The 18,592-nt window shown below is 49.3% G+C and overlaps 1 protein-coding gene across 2 annotated transcripts in view; it reads left to right on the top strand.

The window, feature by feature from the left end:
• CPXM2 (carboxypeptidase X, M14 family member 2) overlaps positions 1-16,757 on the top strand; it is a 135,754-nt gene extending 118,997 nt beyond the window's left edge. For both annotated transcript variants that reach the window (XM_060404573.1, XM_004020358.6), the window contains 4 exons: positions 1,580-1,877; positions 7,791-7,930; positions 9,927-10,026; positions 15,410-16,757. In XM_060404573.1, coding sequence (XP_060260556.1) covers positions 1,580-1,877; positions 7,791-7,930; positions 9,927-10,026; positions 15,410-15,663 — 792 coding nt within the window. In that variant the 3' untranslated portion in view covers positions 15,664-16,757. The remainder of the gene's footprint in view (positions 1-1,579; positions 1,878-7,790; positions 7,931-9,926; positions 10,027-15,409) is intronic.
• The last annotated feature ends 1,835 nt before the right edge of the window (positions 16,758-18,592 follow it).

Raw genomic sequence — 18,592 nt, 5'->3', positions numbered from 1 at the left:
TTTTCCATTATTAGGGTTTTTTTTTTTCTACTGGAATTATCTTCAGAGCTATCAGTAACTTATGACAAATATTTGATTCATTGATCAGTATTTGATCATATCAAGCTTTCCAGTTTTAGCTTCTGTTTCCTGGCTTTCTTCTTTCCTTCCTTCCTTCCCTCCCTGCCATTAGCCCTCTTTCCGTCCTTTTTTTCTCTTAACTTCTTAATCATAAAAAGTTCAGCATACAAAACTAGAGAGGGAGCTGTAGAGAATCCCATCCATATACCCATCTCAACGTCAATGCTTATAAATTCACATTCCATCTACATATTCAGTAACTTTCTCTTCCTCCCCAAGACTATTGAATAAAATTCCAGACGTCATGTCATTTCATCTGTAAATATTTCATTAAGTATCCTTAAAAGATCTGACTCTCTTTTAGAGCCATAAATTACTATTATCTTATCAAAATAAGCTATTTCTTAATATTATAGAATATCCAATCAGTGTTTGCATTTCTCCTATAATCATTTTCCATCTCTCTCTCTTACAGTCTAACTGGGATCTAATTAAAACCCATTCATTTTGATTAGTTTATAAGCCTTTCAACCTGTCTTTAAACTGTACTTTTCTCCTCTATCACTTTCTCCCTTTTTTCTTGCAATTCTGTTGTTGCTTATCTTGTAACAGCTATAATATAAACACCTAGATTGTCGTCTAGCATTTTCTACTGTCTGGGTGCTAACTGTATTCTCGTGATGTAATGTAACATATTTCTCTGTGTTTCTTATAAATTAGCAGTGAGATTCTGACCACTCGGCCGCGTAGACTAGGGAGGGGTTGGTAACGTGGGTCTCGTGCTGCCCAGGCCTGTTCCTGTATATGTTTTACTGGAACACAGCCGTGTTCATCATCTGGGAATTGTCCAAGGTACCACACTGCTCCAGGGGTAGAGTTGAATATTCGCGACTGGCAGACTTGAGTAGTTGCAACAAGGACTTCAGTGCCCTCAAAGCCTAAACTATTTCCTATCTGGCCCTTAATAGAAAAAGTCTGCTGACCCCTGCACTAGAGGCTTCCTCACATACAGGGTGGATGGAGTTTTAGGTGTGTGTTCTTTCATCAGGAAATAATTGTGTTTGCTTCTCTCTCTCTGTTCAGTTCAGTCACTCGGTTGTATCCGACTCTTTGTGACCCCATGGACTGCAGCACGCCAGGCTTCCCTGTCCATGACCAACTCCCAGAGCTTACTCAAATTCATGCCCATCGAGTCACTGATGAACATTAATTCATTGACTGACCCATGAATTCAGTGACGTTGCCAAACGTTGATGCTTTAATTCTGTCATTCCCTCTTTGTGTACTAACTGGAGTAGTCCTCCAATAAGAAATTTCTCTGGATTTCTCTTTTTAAAAATCCATTACTTCCAAAGTGGCCAGTTTTCCCTAGGCAAATTTTGAGATTCTAAATTTTGCTCCGATGATGCCGTAAAATGACTGCTTTTTCAACTATGTCCCTCTTTGGAAAGCTCAGGAGAGAAGGCAGTTTCCTTCTGCTTTTATTTCTCAAATGTGCTAAAATTGGGAATGTTCACAGGTGGCAGTGGAGACCAGGGCAGTCATAGCCTGGATGGAAAAAATCCCCTTCGTGCTGGGTGGCAACCTGCAGGGGGGCGAGCTGGTGGTGGCCTACCCCTACGACATGGTGAGGTCCCTGTGGAAGACCCAGGAGCATACCCCCACGCCCGACGACCATGTCTTCCGCTGGCTGGCCTACTCCTACGCCTCCACTCACCGCCTCATGACGGACGCCAGGAGGAGGGTGTGCCACACGGAAGACTTCCAGAAGGAGGATGGGACCGTCAATGGGGCTTCCTGGCACACTGTGGCTGGAAGTAAGTCTCCGATGGCCCTACTGTCATTTTGGGGCCCAATGACAGTGGACTGCGGAATGGAGGTTGGGGGGGACCTTGTGGTCCAGCTCTCCATCTATCCTTGTTCTCAGCAGAATAACTGCTGTAATTAACCATGTATAGGGTGCAAGCACTCTGCCTAGACTCTTTTTCACCTTCACAATAGTCTTCAAGCGGATGTGGCTTACTTCCCTTGTTATGAAAGAGGTAACCGGGGCTTTGAGATGGGAAAGGGATCTGTCCAGGCTCCCAAGGAGCAGAACTGGGACCTGTCTGACCCTGTGGTCTACTCTTAGCCGCCGAGCTGTTTGGATGTTACAGGGTCAGAGTTGGTAAGCGTAGTCTTAGGGGAATTTTTGGCCAGAAAAGCAAACCCAGCGAAGGGTCAGAGAGCACTCTGGTGCTTGGCAGCCAGGGCGCTGTACCTGGAGTCATCCCTGTGGTAGGAGATGCCCTGTGCTGTCAGCCCTTGGAAGGGGGGCAGAGGGGGTGAGCAGTGACCCCATGCTCAAGACTTTTTCAAATCGCTCGTTCACTGGACGCCCCACCGTCCCACCAGGGCATCTGGTCAAAGTGCCACTGTTGTGATGCAGGGAATGTGATGTCCTGTCCCCAGCATCCACTGAAGACAGGAAGCCCAGCAGAGACTTCAGGGATTCTTTCGCAGCAGCAGAGGACCCCGTGGTCCAAGTTTCAGAGTCAGCCCTTTGTTTCCTAGGTCAGGGCTGCTCCTGGCCTAGAGTTCTCGAGTGAGGAGGGTTGAAGACATCACATTCCCTAAGGGGGTCTCTGCATTGGGATGGCAAGACCCCAAACGTAATGCTCATTGCTTATTTTCTTGACTTTGTGAAAGTTGGTCAAACTACTCCATGTCAGATGGACCTAGTTCATCACGTAAATGCTGTGTGACTCTGGACTTTACCTCTCTGGACCCTCGTATTTTCCATTTGTAAAATGGGCTTGATGTTAATGGCGATGATAAGGACGATGCTGATGGTCCCCCTGGGACTGTTGTGAGGATGACAGAGATGGTGGGTGTGTGTTCTGCGTCTTGCTTGCCAGCAGCACTGTGATAAATTCCCACTCCTCCTCTCCCCACTCTTCTAAGAAAGTGCTCTCCATGAAGCCTCTTTTATGAGCACATTCTTGTTCGGTTTTACTCTACTGATTCACTTTAATATTATTTTTCCTTTGCTAGAGATTCAGCCTTCACAAACTTTTCAGGTATGTTTCTACTCTGGGGGAAAATTTTGTTTAAAAAGTAGGCATATTTGTTCCCTTGGCCATTAAAACAAACAAAAAAAAACATGCAGAAAGCTTGCCATTTTTTTCTTGGTTACAAACCAAGCAGAGTTGTTTTATTTTTTTTCTCCATCATGGCTTTGCTCTGTTCAAAGTAAAAAAAAAAAAAAAACAAAACCAAAAAACCCTAACTATCGATTATCAATACCCCTAGCCCTGTCTATCAAGAAAAATATCCTAATAGCGAAAAGCACGCTTGCTTGTTCAGTTCTAGTCCTAAAAACCTACGATAATCTTTATGAGAAGCCTCTGCTTAGTTTCTGTGGCCACTGTGACTAAATCAGGTTTGGACACTGCGGAATTTGTCAGCAGCAGGCCAATAGCACCGTTCTGAGAAGTCGGTTGCTATCTAATCACACTGGCAGCATTTGATTTGTTTCTATCCATTATGTTTTCCATTATGCTGGGGACTTTTGTGGCAGAGCCATGTGGTGGCTCGAGCCTTTTTAATCATTCTTCCTGTAGGCGGTGTGATGAAGCCTGCAGATTCATTTCTTTGTAGACTAATGAGATGCGATTTCTAATTTCCTTTCTTCCCCACCCCCCTACCCCTCCACTTCTTCTTTGTGTTCGGGTCTTGCTGGCTCATTAGCAGTGACCGACAGGTCTTAGCTAGTGGGAGTGGGCCGCTGGGAGCAGGGTCCAGTCCCGCTCAAAAGGCACATCGTTTGCCCTGTGTGTGTTTCAGCTCCAAAGAGATCTGAGCCCTTCTTTGTGTCAGCTGCCGTCCGGCGTCCTCTCCCCGACGAGGAAGGCAGATGTTGTGACAGCTCTGGGCGCACGGCACTCTAAGGAATGTGCTGCTCTGGGTTCCCGTATTGAAGCCCAGGGAGAACACAGAGGAGGTCTCGCCATCCCCAGCCAGGACCCGAGGCGTGGGAAGTGCTATCTGGGTCGCCCCACACCTTCTGCCAGCACGTTTCACTTTCAAAGCTATTTCTTACCCAGGATTCTCCGCTGCACCGCATTCACTAAAGGACTGGAATTCGGTGTTCACCATAGCTTGGCTCAGGCCTTTCCACCGTTATTCTGGTTTCTCATCATTTTGCCCATTCTTCGAGTACCTCTGGTGCTGTTGAAGATACACACTTATTGCAAAGGGGCGTCCCAGGTGGTACAAGTGGTAAAGAACGCGCCTGCCATTGGAGGAGACATCAGAGACATTGGTTTAATCCCTGGGTTGAGAAGATCCCCTGGAGGAGGGCATGGCAGCCCACTCCAGTATTCTTGCCTGGAGAATCCCCACGGACAGAGGAGGCCTGCAGGCAGGCTATGGTTCATAGTGTCACAACGAATTGGACACAAGTAAAGTAACTTAGGGTGAAGAGGAACTAAAAAGCCTCTTGATGAAAGTGAAAGTGGAGAGTGAAAAAGTTGGCTTAAAGCTCAACATTCAGAAAACAAAGATCATGGCATCTGGTCCCATCACTTCATGGGAAATAGATGGGAAACAGTGGAAACTGTCAGACTTTATTTTGGGGGGCTCCAAAATCACTTCAGATGGTGATTGCAGCCATGAAATTAAAAGACATTTACTCCTTGGAAGGAAAGTTATGACAAACCTAGATAGCATATTAAAAAGCAGAGACATTACTTTGCCAACAAAGGTCCGTCTAGTCAAGGCTATGGTTTTTCCTGTGGTCATGTATGGATGTGAGAGTTGGACTGTGAAGAAGGCTGAGCACCGAAGAATTGATGCTTTTGAACTGTGGTGTTGGAGAAGGCTCTTGAGAGTCCCTTGGACTGCAAGGAGATCCAACCAGTCCATTCTGAAGGAGATCAGTCCTGGGATTTCTTTGGAGGGAATGATGCTAAAGCTGAAACTCCAGTACTTTGGCCACTTCATGCAAAGAGTTGACTCATTGGAAAAGACTCTGATGCTGGGAGGGATTGGGGCCAGGAGGAGAAGGGGACGACCGAGGATGAGATGGCTGGATGGCATCCCTGACTCAATGGACATGAGTCTGAGTGAACTCCGGGAGCTGGTAATGGACAGGGAGGCCTGGTGTGCTGCAATTCATGGGGTTGCAGAGTCGGACATGACTGAGCGACTGAACTGAACTGAACTGAACTGAACTGAAAGTGACTTAACATGCACGCATGCACGCACTTACTGCAAAATGGCAGGTCACCTCAGAGATTTAAATAGCACATTTATTTATTTTAGAATTAACAAGGTCTGAAGGTTGGGATAATGAGAAGTGTGTGTGTGTGTGTGTGTGTGTGTGTGTGTGTGTGCGCGCGCGCGCGCGCGCTTGGAGTAGTCCTGCGATCCAGGAGGGCCTGCCTGTCATGCTGCTCTGTGGGCACGGTCCACAGGCCTCCCTGCACTGTCTGGGATTCCACACCTCAGGTTCCACTGAATGAGCTGGCCTGGCATTTTGACCAACCTCTTTCAGCCAGACCAGGCCCTGCAAGGATTGTCCATGAACTTGATATTGTTCCAGCTTGCTTATCCCCCCGCTGTCACTTTCCATATTTTATCACAAATGTGATCAAAGGTCCATGGCTGCTGACACGTGAATGGTTCAAAGCTGGAATCTGGTAGAGAGAGAGAGGCCGTATGTTTTGCACCATTTTGTTTGTGACTTGACTCATTAGGCAGCAGGTTGATACAGAATTGCTCTTAACACCCAAAGCCATGATTTTTAAATAGACTTTTGTGCTAAAGGATGCTCCACTGAGCATTCAGAGGAGGGAGGGAAGATGGGACAGGCGAGGCTGGTGGAAGCACAGGAGGACCTTTTACCCCCAGTCAACAGAGGAACCAGCCCCGCCAACTCCTGCTCTCTGTGGCCTTAACTCTCAGAACCCAGGGAAGGCTTGGTGGAGGCACCTTCTGCAGGGGGAAATCTGGCTGGCTGTCGCTTGGGACACAGTAGCACTGTGTTCTTGCTAATCACTCTGCTGCCCCAAACTGAAAATGTTGGGTAGACATGCCCTGAACTTCATGCCATCTGACACTCATTTGTTCATTTTGCAAATGATGGGTACTTTCATGGAGTGGGGCCCCCAAAAGATATGTCCATTTCCTAATTTCTGGAACTTGTGTGTGTGACCTTATTTGAAAAATGGGTCTTTGTAGATGTCATTAAGGATCTCAAGATGAAGTCATCGTGGGTCACCCAGATGGACCCTAAAATCAGCAACAGATGTCTTTGTAAGGGGTAGACAAGGAGAAGACACAGACACTGAGAAGGCCCCGTGAAGAGAGAGCCAGAGCTGGGAGTGGTGTGGCCACAAGCCAAGGAACACCAAGGGCTGTTGGGAACTGAAAGAAACAAGGAAGAGCCTTTGGAGGGAGTGTGGCCTTGCCAACACCTTTATTCTGGGCTTCTAGCCTCTAGAACTATGAGAGGATAAGTTTCTGTTGCTTTAGACCACTCAGTTGGTGTGATCCTTGATAAAAAGCAGCCCTAAGAAATGAGCGCAGGGACCAAGTCCTGTTGTAGGCATGTCAGGATGCATGAGGCTGTCTGCTCTCCAGCCGGGTGGTGAGGGCGTTTGTCCTACAGCCCCTGAGCAGTGATAAGCAAGTTCTAGGCAGGCATTACACACACCTGGGTTCAAACCCCAACTCTGTCCAGATGTGTGATTCTGGATACATTCCTTAATGCAGTCCTGCACCATTCTCTGCCTCAATTCTCTTGAGAAATTGGGCTACAGCTACCTACCTCTCGGCTGGTTTGTGATGAAGAGTAAGTGAGCTTGGCTGCAGAGCGCTGAAGACAGGTTCTGGCTTTTGTAGGAACTCAATAAACGGTGAGATGGATAGCTGTGTTTATGAGTTAGAATCGACAACTACAGGTTTCATTCCACAGTTACAGAGCTGTTGGCGAGAGCAGCATAATGACTGAGCTAAATTTAAACACTAAAAACCTACATTATTAATGAGACCTTAAAAAATAGCAAAACAAAAAGCCACAGAAACAAAAGAAAAAGAGACAACAAGAATTTAACAAAATGAAAAAAGTGGGGCTTTTCTGATGGCTCAGTGGTAAAGAATCCGTCTGCAAGTGTAGGAGACACGAGTCTGATCCCTGATCCAGGAATATCCCACTTGCCAAGGAGCAGCTAAGCCCGTGGGGCACAGGATAGAGCCTGCGCTCGGCAACGAGAGAAGCCCGCACGTCACACCTGGAGAGGAGCGCCTGTTCGCTCAACTGGAGAAAAGCCGCACAGCAACAAAGATCCAGCACAGCCAAAAATGAAGAAATAAAATGATCACAACAAAGTTAAACGAGAAAAAGAAGTGATACCGCTATCCTAAAAATAGTATTAAACTGAGTTCAATAAAATGAAAATGATTTTATCTAGAAGACACTTCTTTCAGTCCCCCTTTTCTCAGAGATGTTCTGCGAATGCCTGTCTTCCCCATAAACTGTTCCAGCTGCACCTTGTCTCTCTCTCAACACCTGCCCTGCCCCCTTTCCTTTCCCCAGCAGTTGCTCTAATTAATATTTTGTGTAGAGAAGATACTTGATGCCTCCTTGTTCAAATGAAGTCCTCGGAGTCATGTGCTTGAACATTCTTGCTGTCTCTCATGCCCCTCTGAGCACCGTGAAGCTAAAATGTACTTGGTTGGCTTGGCAGGTCTCAACGATTTCAGCTACCTTCACACAAACTGCTTCGAGCTGTCCATCTACGTGGGCTGTGATAAATATCCACACGAGAGTGAGCTGCCCGAGGAGTGGGAGAATAATCGGGAATCCTTGATCGTGTTCATGGAGCAGGTATGACGTGGGCACTTGGCAGGGATGGGGGCTCACTAGGGGGGCGAAGCCCTCGAGATGGCCAAAAGCCTGAGATCAAAATTAGTACCATCATCCTGGGCTGGTGACTACAGTGTCAGAAGAAGCTGTTGTCTCTGAGCTCTGTGTCAGTGTCAGTCGCTCCCGCTGGTTCTTGGTGAGTGAGAGTCCAGATCGCCGCTCCGTTGGAAGGGGTGATTTGTGTCCAGCCAGCATGCCCAGGCTTCCTGTATTCATCTGCTAGGTCTAACATAATGAAACATACAGGCTGGGAAACAGGAGAAGGCTGGAAGTCCAAAATGAGTGTGTCAGCAGGTCGGTTTCATTCCGAAGCCTATCTTCTTGGCTTGCAGATGGCCACCCTCTAGCTGTCCTCACATGCTCTTTACTCTGCGTGTGCACACTCCTGGTGTCCCTGTGTCCAGGTTTCTTCCTCTTTTAAAGACATCAGTCAGACGATAAAGCCCACTCTTCTGGCATCATCAATTCTTTAAAGATGCTATCTCCAAAGGCAGTCACCTTCTAAGGTACTGGTGGGGTGGGGACTTCAACATACGGATTTGTGGGGGACACACTTCAACCCATAACATCAGCTCAGAGGCTGAGGACTAACTGCTGCAGGTAGCCGGGTGCCACCTGGGAACAGTTCTAAATCGTGCCAGCTAGTTTCTGCTTGGAGCTGGTGAGCATCTGCTTGTGGCCAGTGAGGAAGCCTTGCCGTGTATGCTAGGACCTTCCCACACCTTTCTTTTCTTCTGTTCTCAATGACACACCTGTCTCATAGTGTTGGGCAAACTGGCTTTCGTTTGGTACTAAAACTAGCCAGTAAAGTCACTCAGTCGTGTCCAACTCTTTGCGACCCCATGGACTGTAGCCTACCAGGCGTCTCCCTCCATGGGATTCTCCAGGCAAGAGTACTGGAGTGGGTTGCCATTTCCTTCTCCAAGTAACATCCATTCCCCACTAAGTAATAGACTCACAGAAACCAGAGAGATAAAAATGAATGTTGAACTTCAGATGATTCTACCACGACTCCCATTCATTAGGAAGTAAGATTCTGAGGCTGTATTGGGAGGTTGCCCTTCTTCCATAGGTGGCTGTAGATGAGTCAGAAGAAGCATCTTAGCCAAGGGCTTGGGCCGCCAGCTTCCTGATACCTGCACCTCCACATGGTGGCAGAGGTTGGCACCAGGTTATAGCGATAGCATCCACGTCTGATCCGTGAGGGTTCTGGAGGGTCGGTGCAGCCCATAGTGCACTTTCCTGGTGGAGAAGGCTGTGAACCTGTTCTCCCTTCTTAGGACGCCATGTGGTCACTTTACATCCCCACTCTGGAATTCTGCGGGGGAAGGCTCTTTTTCATTTTATATACACAGAGAAAGAAGACTGTAGTTATTCTAACATGATGATCCCAGTTTAGCCAAAGACCCTCCTATGAATAAAATGCCCAGGCATAACAGTATGTGTAAAAAGTGTCATTGGAAGTGATGGTATGTCACTTTGAATCTTCAGATGGGGAAACCCAATCAGTGTGTGTCACATGACTCAGCTCATCAACAGAAGGGCCCTGGGGACTGAACTGTACTTTACAGGAGCCTCTTTGAGTCTTTCCTCTCCTGTTTGATTCTTAGAATCTATTTCTTAAGTTTGTAGAGTCCAGGAAAGTCAAAATAAATGTGCCTGTAAAAATTAAATTCCATTTTTATGGGATGTGGTTTTTATGAACCATCTCAGATCCTAATATTTTCTCAACCTCTGGAACATTTTTAACTCCAGTGGGAGACTTTCTAGTAGATGGACCTGAAAGGAATACAGAAGTTTACACACCAAATCCACACAGAGTTGGGGAGCTTTCAAGCCAGATGTGGCTCTGAGGGGGAGTTCTGGGTAGCCCTGGGCTGGCAGTAGGTTTATAGGTCCATTCACTGTTCTGGATGGTCTCTGAGCCCCGCTGTTTCCCTTCATGTTCACCGAGCAGGTCCATCGGGGCATCAAAGGCCTGGTGAGGGATTTGCACGGAAAAGGAATTCCAAATGCTGTAATCTCCGTGGAAGGCGTTAACCATGACATCCGAACAGGTAACTGCGAATGTCTGTGAACTGTTTCTCAGGAGGAAATACTCATATTCTTGAAGCATTTGACTTGAGTTAGAACCACAAGGTGAGGTCCAGAAACTTCCTCCTCTGCTCTATCTTATCTTCTCTTTCCTCCAACTTTCCATGGGAGACCCTGGAAGCCAGGTGTTCAGCCTATGCTTTCTGCCTTCTCTCTGTCCCTTATTCAGGCGGAAGCCAGATGCTCCGAGAGGCTGGAGGACCCACTAAAGGTTCAGGAGGCTGGTGGGGCTTGGGTTGAGGTGTGTGAACAGCTGCGTGCCATGTCCCTGCTGGTTCCAGAGTTCCCGAGCTGGCGGGAGGGCAGCCTGCAGACACCAGGCACCTGCCCACCGGCTGCCTTCTCTGCTGATCAGAAAGTGAGGCGAAAACACGCCCAGGCTTTCCCTTGTGCCCGAGGATTCCTATCACCTGGGATGGCGCTTGGTGTGTTCAGGGGGAAATGTGAAACAGAGACCTTGACTTTTGATGGATGACATTGGCGCCACGAGGCAGTGACAAAATTGCTTGGATGCCTAAGTTAGATTGTCAGCAAGAGTTCTGCTGGAGATGGCGGGCCCAACACAGAGGTTTTTGTAGGGGGTGGGGGCGACTTTAGAGGGCGCTGAGTCTGCAAGGCAGACGCTTTGCTGTCAGCGGCAGTGAGCAGGGCACTGGGTCCTGCATCGGCTTCCTGTGGTTGCCATGACAAATGGTGAGGCTGAAAGAAACAGAAATGTATTCTCTCTCTGTTATGGAGGCCAGGAGTCTGCAGTCCTGGTGTCGGCGGGGCTGTGCTTCCCTGGAGCCTTGGGAGCGTCCCCCGCAGCTCTTCCAGCTCCTGGTGGCTTTGGGTAATCCTGCGCATCCTTGGCTGCGTCACTCCAGTCTCTGCCTCCGTCTCCTCCTGGCTCCTCCTCTTCTGTCTCTTCTGAGGACAGATTGTTGGATTTAGGACCCATTCGTGTAATCCAGGCTGATCTCATCCCAAGAGCCTGAATTACATCTGCAAAAACCGCTTTTCCAAATAAGATCAATTCACAGGTCCTGGGTGGTAGGATGTGGGCCATTGGGAAGGTAGGGGATGGGGCGGCATCACTGAACCCAGGGCAGGTCCTGCCCAGGTGTAGGGAACGGATGCACCATCAGCAAGAGGAAGGAAATCATGATTATCATTAAAAAAAAAAAAAAAAAAAGACTTCTTCAGTCGCAAACGCCCTTGAACTGGGAGAAGTGAGACTTGACACCAGTTGGGCCTGGCCTGTGCCTGGGGTCTGGGAGTTTGCCCTGGGCCCAGGCAGCCAGTTGCCCCGGTCATGACACAGCGTTTCCCAGACACACAGCGAGAGGCTAAACTGGGACTGAGCCGGGGGTTGAGACTCTCCATGGCGGGCCCTTCCCTTGTCCATGCTGCTCCTCCTGAAGGAGAGAAGGGGCCTTTTCCCCACTAGCTGATCCCATTCATGGAGACACTGTCCTCCCTGAAATGACCCCATTTGACCTGCAAGGAAGCAGAGGCTCTGGGCAGGGAGAGGCTGGGATTCAATACATGTAAAGAGTGTCACCCTGGCCCAGGTGTTCCTTGATGCCAGGCTGCCCACTCACGTGCCTGACAGAGAAGGACAATTATGGTGTCAACGGGTGACATGCATCTGAAATGCCATGAATCAGTGGTCTACGGTGTGATGCCCCGAATCACCTTCTCTCAAGGTAGTTAACCTGTTTCTTCACTCAGCCGTTATTTCCTGAGCATCCCACCACTTGTCCCCCAGGATCTTATAGCTACTGACCACGAGGCCACACACTGGGTTGCATGGCATTTGGTACGTAGGAGCCCCACTGAACTGAACTGGACTGAACTGAGCCCCACATAGACGGGCACACACTGGTCCATTCATTCAGTCACTCAACAGATGCAGATTGTAAATTCATCATGGGTCAGACATGCAAAGGATGGGTGTTCCTTATGGATCAAATGGGCTGTGTAATCTGGTTCTGCCCAGGACTTGTCCTTTAAACATTATTAATGAGCTTCTATAAAAAAGTGATTCATTAAAGAGCCTGAAACATTCCTTGGACCATTAGTGCCTTGTAGGCAATGTGAGAAAAGGAGAGTTTTAAACAGAGTGGGAGATAAAATGTCTGCAGGGCCCCCCAAGACAGCAGAGAGAACTCTGCCTGATGAGCTCGGAATTTCAAGCCCCTGTCATCAAGGAGAGTTTCGATGAACTAATAGGAAACTCTGCTCACCCTCCCTTTATTCCCCCAAAATAATCTCCCAGCACCTTCTCATTACAGAGGAATCCCGTGTGTCACGGACGGTTCTTCATCGTGTTGGTTTCAGGGTCCTCCCGTGCATCACATAAGCTCTGAATCTGTCTGAGGCTTATGTGATCTGACAGGTTTTATTCCAGGAGGGATTTTGCATAAAATAAGCAGGTGTATGAAATGGAATTCCACAGGGAGTGAAGTTGCTAAGAATGCTTTCTAAATGCAGGCAAATGTGCTGGCCCAACATCTGGCTCAGAATGCCATGGGACTGTCTTTTGTTCAGGACACACTAACACAACCTGCTAATGAATGGCCCTCCGTTAGGACCTGGCTTGTCCCTTCCATCCACCCACGCCGGGCAGTGCCAGCTGGGTGCCAGCCTCCCCATGCAGCCCCACAGAATGCAGCCCCCGAGCACACACCTGGCAGGGCATCACAATAAGAAGGCTGGCACACCAAAGACAGGTGGATTGAGGAGGGTGTGAGGAGGGAGCTTTCTGCTGTTGCTGGGAGAAAAAGAATTCCACAGCCATCTTATAAATCTGAATTAGTAGTGCTGACAAGCATGTATTATTTATGGATTGCTTTCACTCCTCTGGCTCCCTGGGCACCTCCCTTGGTGAGAACCTGGGCTGCCCCTTCCTTGGGGGCTTTCAAACTGACCTCCCGTGTGTCCTTGAGGTGGACACTCCTACTGAGAGGTCTCACCTCCAGGGGCCTCCATCAGGGTAGGCAGCCATTGGCAGGAGGCTGGTTCCTGACCTTAACTAATCCACCACTGCATTTGTGGGGAGAAAGCACCCACAGTAGTTGAGACGTACGGTGTTCAACTTCTCACAGGAATAAGACATTTGGGTTCATGTTTGCATGACTGTTTGTCTTCATCCTGCTCAATCCAGCTGGCGTGCTTGGAGGATGCACTATTGAAACCCAGGGTTAAGTGAGAAAGAGGAAGCACAGGTCGTATGGAGCCCAGGGCCCAGCACAGGGCCAGGACGGGACAGGGAAGCTACTCACACTCAGGTCATGAGATCTAGAGGAGCAGAGGCTCCCCCGGTGGGTATGTCTGGGAGCTGAGAGCTTGGAGGAATGTCTCAGGGGATGCCTGCCCTGCCCAGGAGGTCGGGGCCATCTGATTAACTGGACAAAGACGGCCAGATGCGGCTCTTGGTCTCTGAAAAACCATGAAGCGGCATTTTATGTAGTTGAGAACCTTGCATTTTCACTGGAGAAAGATGCAGGTGCTGAGAAAGACAGGGAGCTGCCCTCCTGTGTTATATGCCCAGGGCTCTCACGTTGAGGCCTGTTTACCAGGTAGCGGACTCTGCGAGCGTGTGGTGAACAACTGCCTGCATCTTTCATTTTTCACAACATCCTGTGCTTTCGTGAGCTTACTGCACATATTGCATGGGACCTCTCAGATAAACAGAGATTTGTGATGTCAGTTTAAATGTGGTGCTTTAGAGTGTTATGTGTGTGTAAGATACATATTCACTCACACAGAGAGTTCTCGTCCATCCATTAGAGGACTTCTGGACTTGTTCAGATGAGTAAACTTTGCCCAGGCCTACATAGCCCTTTCTCTTTAGACCGGACAGGACAGATTGTCTTGAGAGAGAGAACAAGCCTGGCCCTGAGACCAGCAGAGCATTAGCTGTGTGACCTTGTGCAGATGTGACACTTCCCTGGGCGTCCAGGTACTCCTGTAGAAATGGAGGTTGTCACACAGCTTACCACGGAGCTTGACTGGGTCAGTGTTGGGGACTGGCACCTGTCTCATCCTTCTGTGTGCTGCGTCAGGATTGACATTTCCTTTTTGGTCTGTCGGACACGACTGAAGTGACTTAGCAGCAGCAGCAGCAGTCAAAGCTATGGCTTTTCCAGTAGTCATGTATGGATGTGAGAGTTGGACCATAAAGAAAGCTGAGCACCAAAGAATTGATGCTTTTGAACTGTGATGTTGGAGAAGACTCTTGAGAGTCCCTTGAAACTGCAAGGAGATCCAACTGGTCAAGCCTCAGGGAAATCAGCCCTGAATATTCACTGGAAGGACTGGAGCTGAAGCTCCAATACTTTGGCCACCCCATGCAAAGAACTGACTCACTGGAAAATACCCTGATGCTGGGAAAGACTGAAGGCAGGAGGAGAAGGGGATGACAGAGGATGAGATGGTTGGTTGGATGGCATCACCAACTCGATGGACATGAGTTTGAGCAGGCTTTGGGAGTTGGTGATGGACAGGGAACCCTGGTGTGCTGCAGTCCATGGGGTTGCAGAGTTGGACACAACTGAGCAACTAAACTGAACTGAACTTTCTATTGCAAAGCCTCCTTAATGTCAGGGGTCCTAGTGATCTCAGCAGGTGTGGGTTCCCTGGGGAGGAGTGGCCTTGGCCTCAGATCCTGCTTTATTCAACAAGAATCTAGCCTTGAGCTGAGGATGGATATGGGTCCAGTTAGATCCCTGTTGGATGCCTGATCAATGGTGTCACTGCGCGGGTGCTGGGGAGGAGGCAGGGGACACTGCCTGCAACGTGTACCTGCCCCTGAAGCTCCACTTCTTTGTGGAAGACCATGGAATGAGGTGCAGACATCTGGGACCTCCTTCCAGGTCACTTTGCCCAAGTCCTCTGTAGCCTCTTCCTTCTTTTTCAGAAGTGGAGAGCCCCGCCCTCATACTACTCTTCTATGTTTATAGCCGTGCTAAGGGAAGCCAGGAAACCAGGCGCAGATGGCTTTTCAAGGTGGCATTCTGTGGCAAGGGCATACGGTTTAGAAGTTCAAGTTCATAATGAATGGTGTGTATTGTCAGAAAGGAATGTTAGCGATCATGTCTCCATCTCTGCTCATGCGTATTAACACTGCAGGGAGCCTACACCCCAGTCCCCTTCCTGTTAAAACCATTAAGGTAACGTCCCAAAAGGAAAACATCTCGGCGTCCAAAACGTACTAAGAATTTGCATCTGCCGGGGCTCGAATTCCACACTGCCTGCCTCCAAGCCTCTCCCTGGCCAGCAGACTGGTCTTGGAATAACAGGGCTGGTTGGTATCTGTGTTAGAAAGGGACTGCTCTCAATTCTCCTGTTTTCTTTACACAGCCAGCGATGGGGATTACTGGCGCCTCCTCAACCCTGGAGAGTATGTAGTCACAGCCAAGGCAGAAGGTTTCACCTCGTCCACTAAGAACTGCATGGTCGGCTATGACATGGGGGCCACGCAGTGCGACTTCACGCTCAGCAAAACCAACCTGGCCAGGATCAGAGAGATCATGGAGAAGTTCGGAAAGCAGCCCGTCAGCCTGCCAGCCAGGCGGTTGAAGCTGCGGGGGCGGAAGAGACGACAGCGCGGGTGACCTCCCAACTCTTGAGTCATGCCCTGGACCCCTGCAAATTAAACCATCTTGGTTGTAGCTCCATAGAGGACTCACTCCTTGTTGTTTTCTCTGTAACTCATGAAGGCCTGGGAGTATGTGTGCACTGCAAGGCTGGCCCCCAGCAGGGGACTTAGGATAGTTTCTTTGTTCCCATTTATCCAAATAACTTGGGCAAAGCAGCAGAGGAAGGCTGGTAGAGGTGAAATAATTCAACAAGCCAACCTGGGACTCTGAGAGAGAGAGAGGGAGGAGCTTTCCTTTTGAGGGTCTCCGGGCTGTACAGGAAAGGAAACCGGTGCTTCTCCTGTTTGCGTGACAGTAAGAATTCCTGGTGCATTTACAATTTGCTCAGTGAAAGCGGCAGCATTCCCAGGGCTCTGCTGTCCCAAATGTTACCAGCTGAGATGCTCACAAGCTTTCTAAGAACCCACTCTCTCTGGCCCCAGGGCATTCCGAGCTGCTACAGATGAATCCTGCACTCTGTTGACAATAGAGACATTACCAAGTGAGCATCAGTCTGCCTCTTGATTTAGCTTAGTTCCCCTTTCAACAAAGGATCATGCTCATAAAAGGAGAGAAAGGCTGAAATAATTAAAGAGCGAACGTGGGCAGCAGGCGTGCATTGGGTCGAGTGGTGTGCAGTGGGGCCCACAGAGAACCCCCAAAACTTCCTGCTGCTGCAGTCGGGGGCTGCCTAAATAGGGACAGAAGGAGGTGCCAGCCTCCCTAAGGAACCAGAGCAGTTAGCCTGGCTCTCTGACCTGCTGGGACTTGAAAAGAGCAGAAGAGGCTGACCGCCAGCCCTCCCTGTTCAATATAGTCCTCCTTTCCTGGAAAGGAGCACTCCTAAGCTGGCCTGACATCACCCTGGCAGTTATTTTTGGTATGTGGGATGCTGGGCCATCCAGATTAGACTCCATTTGATGAAAAGCTCTTAGAATTATCAGGGAGCATTGGTGTGGGAGGGGTTATTGAATCTCCATGCAAGAGCACAGTTCGTCTCGCTTTTTATTAATGTTGCTGCCTCACTGACCTGGGAAGAAGAGAAAAATAAAGCAAGTGGTGAGATCCTTCTAGTCGTGTGGTTTTCTCCGGTAGACTCACAGCCACCCAGACGCCATGCCCCACCTCCTCTCTCTGCAGTTGGTCACCCTGGAGAAGGCGCCTGTTCTAGAGGGGCAGCTTGTACCCAGATCCAGGTCCGTAGAGGTGCGGCCAGCTCTGTGTCCCCTGCCTCCTGCCGCAGGGTGGGGATGGGGGCGCCTGTGCTGGGGTGAAGTCATCCTGACACTTGGGACCCACTAGTAACTCCTGGAGATGCCAGGGAGTGCCTTCCCAGAAAAGAGTCTCATGGCACTTTCTGAGAATCTACACAAGAGATCGGCATCCTTATAAAGGATTAGATCGTAAATATTTTAGGGTTTGCAGGCCATAAAGTCTCTGTCACAAGTACTCAGCTCTGCTATTCTAGCACAAAAGCAGACATACCCCATACATAAATCAAGCGGGCATGGCCGTGTTCCAGTAAAACTTCATTAAAACATGTGGCAGAGACTTCCCTGGAGGTCCTGTAAGGTTAGGATGCTATGCTTTCACTGCGGTGGACCAGGTTCAATCCCTGGTGGGGGAACTAAGATCCTACAAGGAGGCCAAAACTAAAAACATGTTGCAGCTGGGTTTGACCACAGTCTGGGGCACTGTTAGCTGACCCCGGCTGTTTACAAGAACCTTCTGTGGTGATGGAGATGTCTGATTCTGTGGTACCTAACACAGCAGCCAGTAGCCACACATGGCCTTTGAGCACTTGAAATGTGACTCGTACAACTTGGGGAAAGCATTTCTAGTTACATGATTTGAATGAATTTAACTTTCTATAGTCATATAGCTATTCACCACATAGCTCGCCTGTTGTAGGAAAACCCTTGCAGCGTTAGCTGTGACAGGTGACACTAGAAAACCCTTGAAATGATCAACCAGCCCTGCAGTTCAGAAGATTAGCATTCCAAGGGCATCGGCAGATGGTGGATCGACAGATCCCTGCTGCATCCTGCTGGGAAGCCTGGTCCCTGCACTTGGCACCGAGATGACTCTCATTGCCAGCGTCTATCTCCCTAACCCGTGGGGCTGTGGTTCACCATCTGCCACGTTCAGCAGTTCTCAGCCCCCTGCAAGCGTATCTTCAGACTTAGCCCAGCCACAGGTGTCGGGTTTGCAGGCTGGAGCTGTGGCTTCCAGGCCTGGCACTGCCCTTTGGTGGGTGATCTCGGGCGGGGCAGCCTCTCTGTTCTCTCCTCTGCTCCTGTGGAGTAAGCCCGTGGGCTTGTGGACTGTGAAGGCCTGTGGGGCTGTGATGTCCCCTGATCTCTGGGGGAGAGGTGATATTCCAGATCCTGACGCTCTGGTCTATTAGAGCTTCTTCTCTACTCAGCCACTTTGGTGGGCTCCCCGTTGGCTCTGTAATAATTCAGTGGCTTCTCCTTGCTGAGCCAAGCCCAGACCATATTCCTTCACCTAGTTCCTGGGGCTTCTCTCCAGCTGGACTTCTCTCCTGCTTTCCAGCCAGAATTACCCCTCCCAGATCTTGCTGAGAGGTGGCCTTGGGCCTCTGCATCCCTGTCTCTCCCCACAGCTGGAAACCTTCCTGCTCCTCTCAAAGCCTTTTTTCAAATGCCACCTCCTACAGGAAGCCTTCCTTACTCTCACAACATGGACATGTTGGGACAGATGGACTGGGCCCTCAGGGCCTCTAGCTGTCCACCCCTTTCCACTAGGAGTCGTCTCATGGCTGGTTCTCCTGGCCATTGTCCCAGAATCTCCCCAAGGGCAAGAATGATGTCATCACCCTGGTCTCTGCCCCACTTGGCTGGCTCAGCTTCCTCCTCACAGCACATGCTCAGTAAATACGTGT

This window comes from Ovis aries, chromosome 22 (assembly GCF_016772045.2).
Source record: "Ovis aries strain OAR_USU_Benz2616 breed Rambouillet chromosome 22, ARS-UI_Ramb_v3.0, whole genome shotgun sequence".
NCBI classification, from domain to species: domain Eukaryota; kingdom Metazoa; phylum Chordata; class Mammalia; order Artiodactyla; family Bovidae; genus Ovis; species Ovis aries.
The sequence above is the reverse complement of the archived record's forward strand: the minus strand, read 5'-3'. Positions and strand labels throughout refer to the sequence as shown.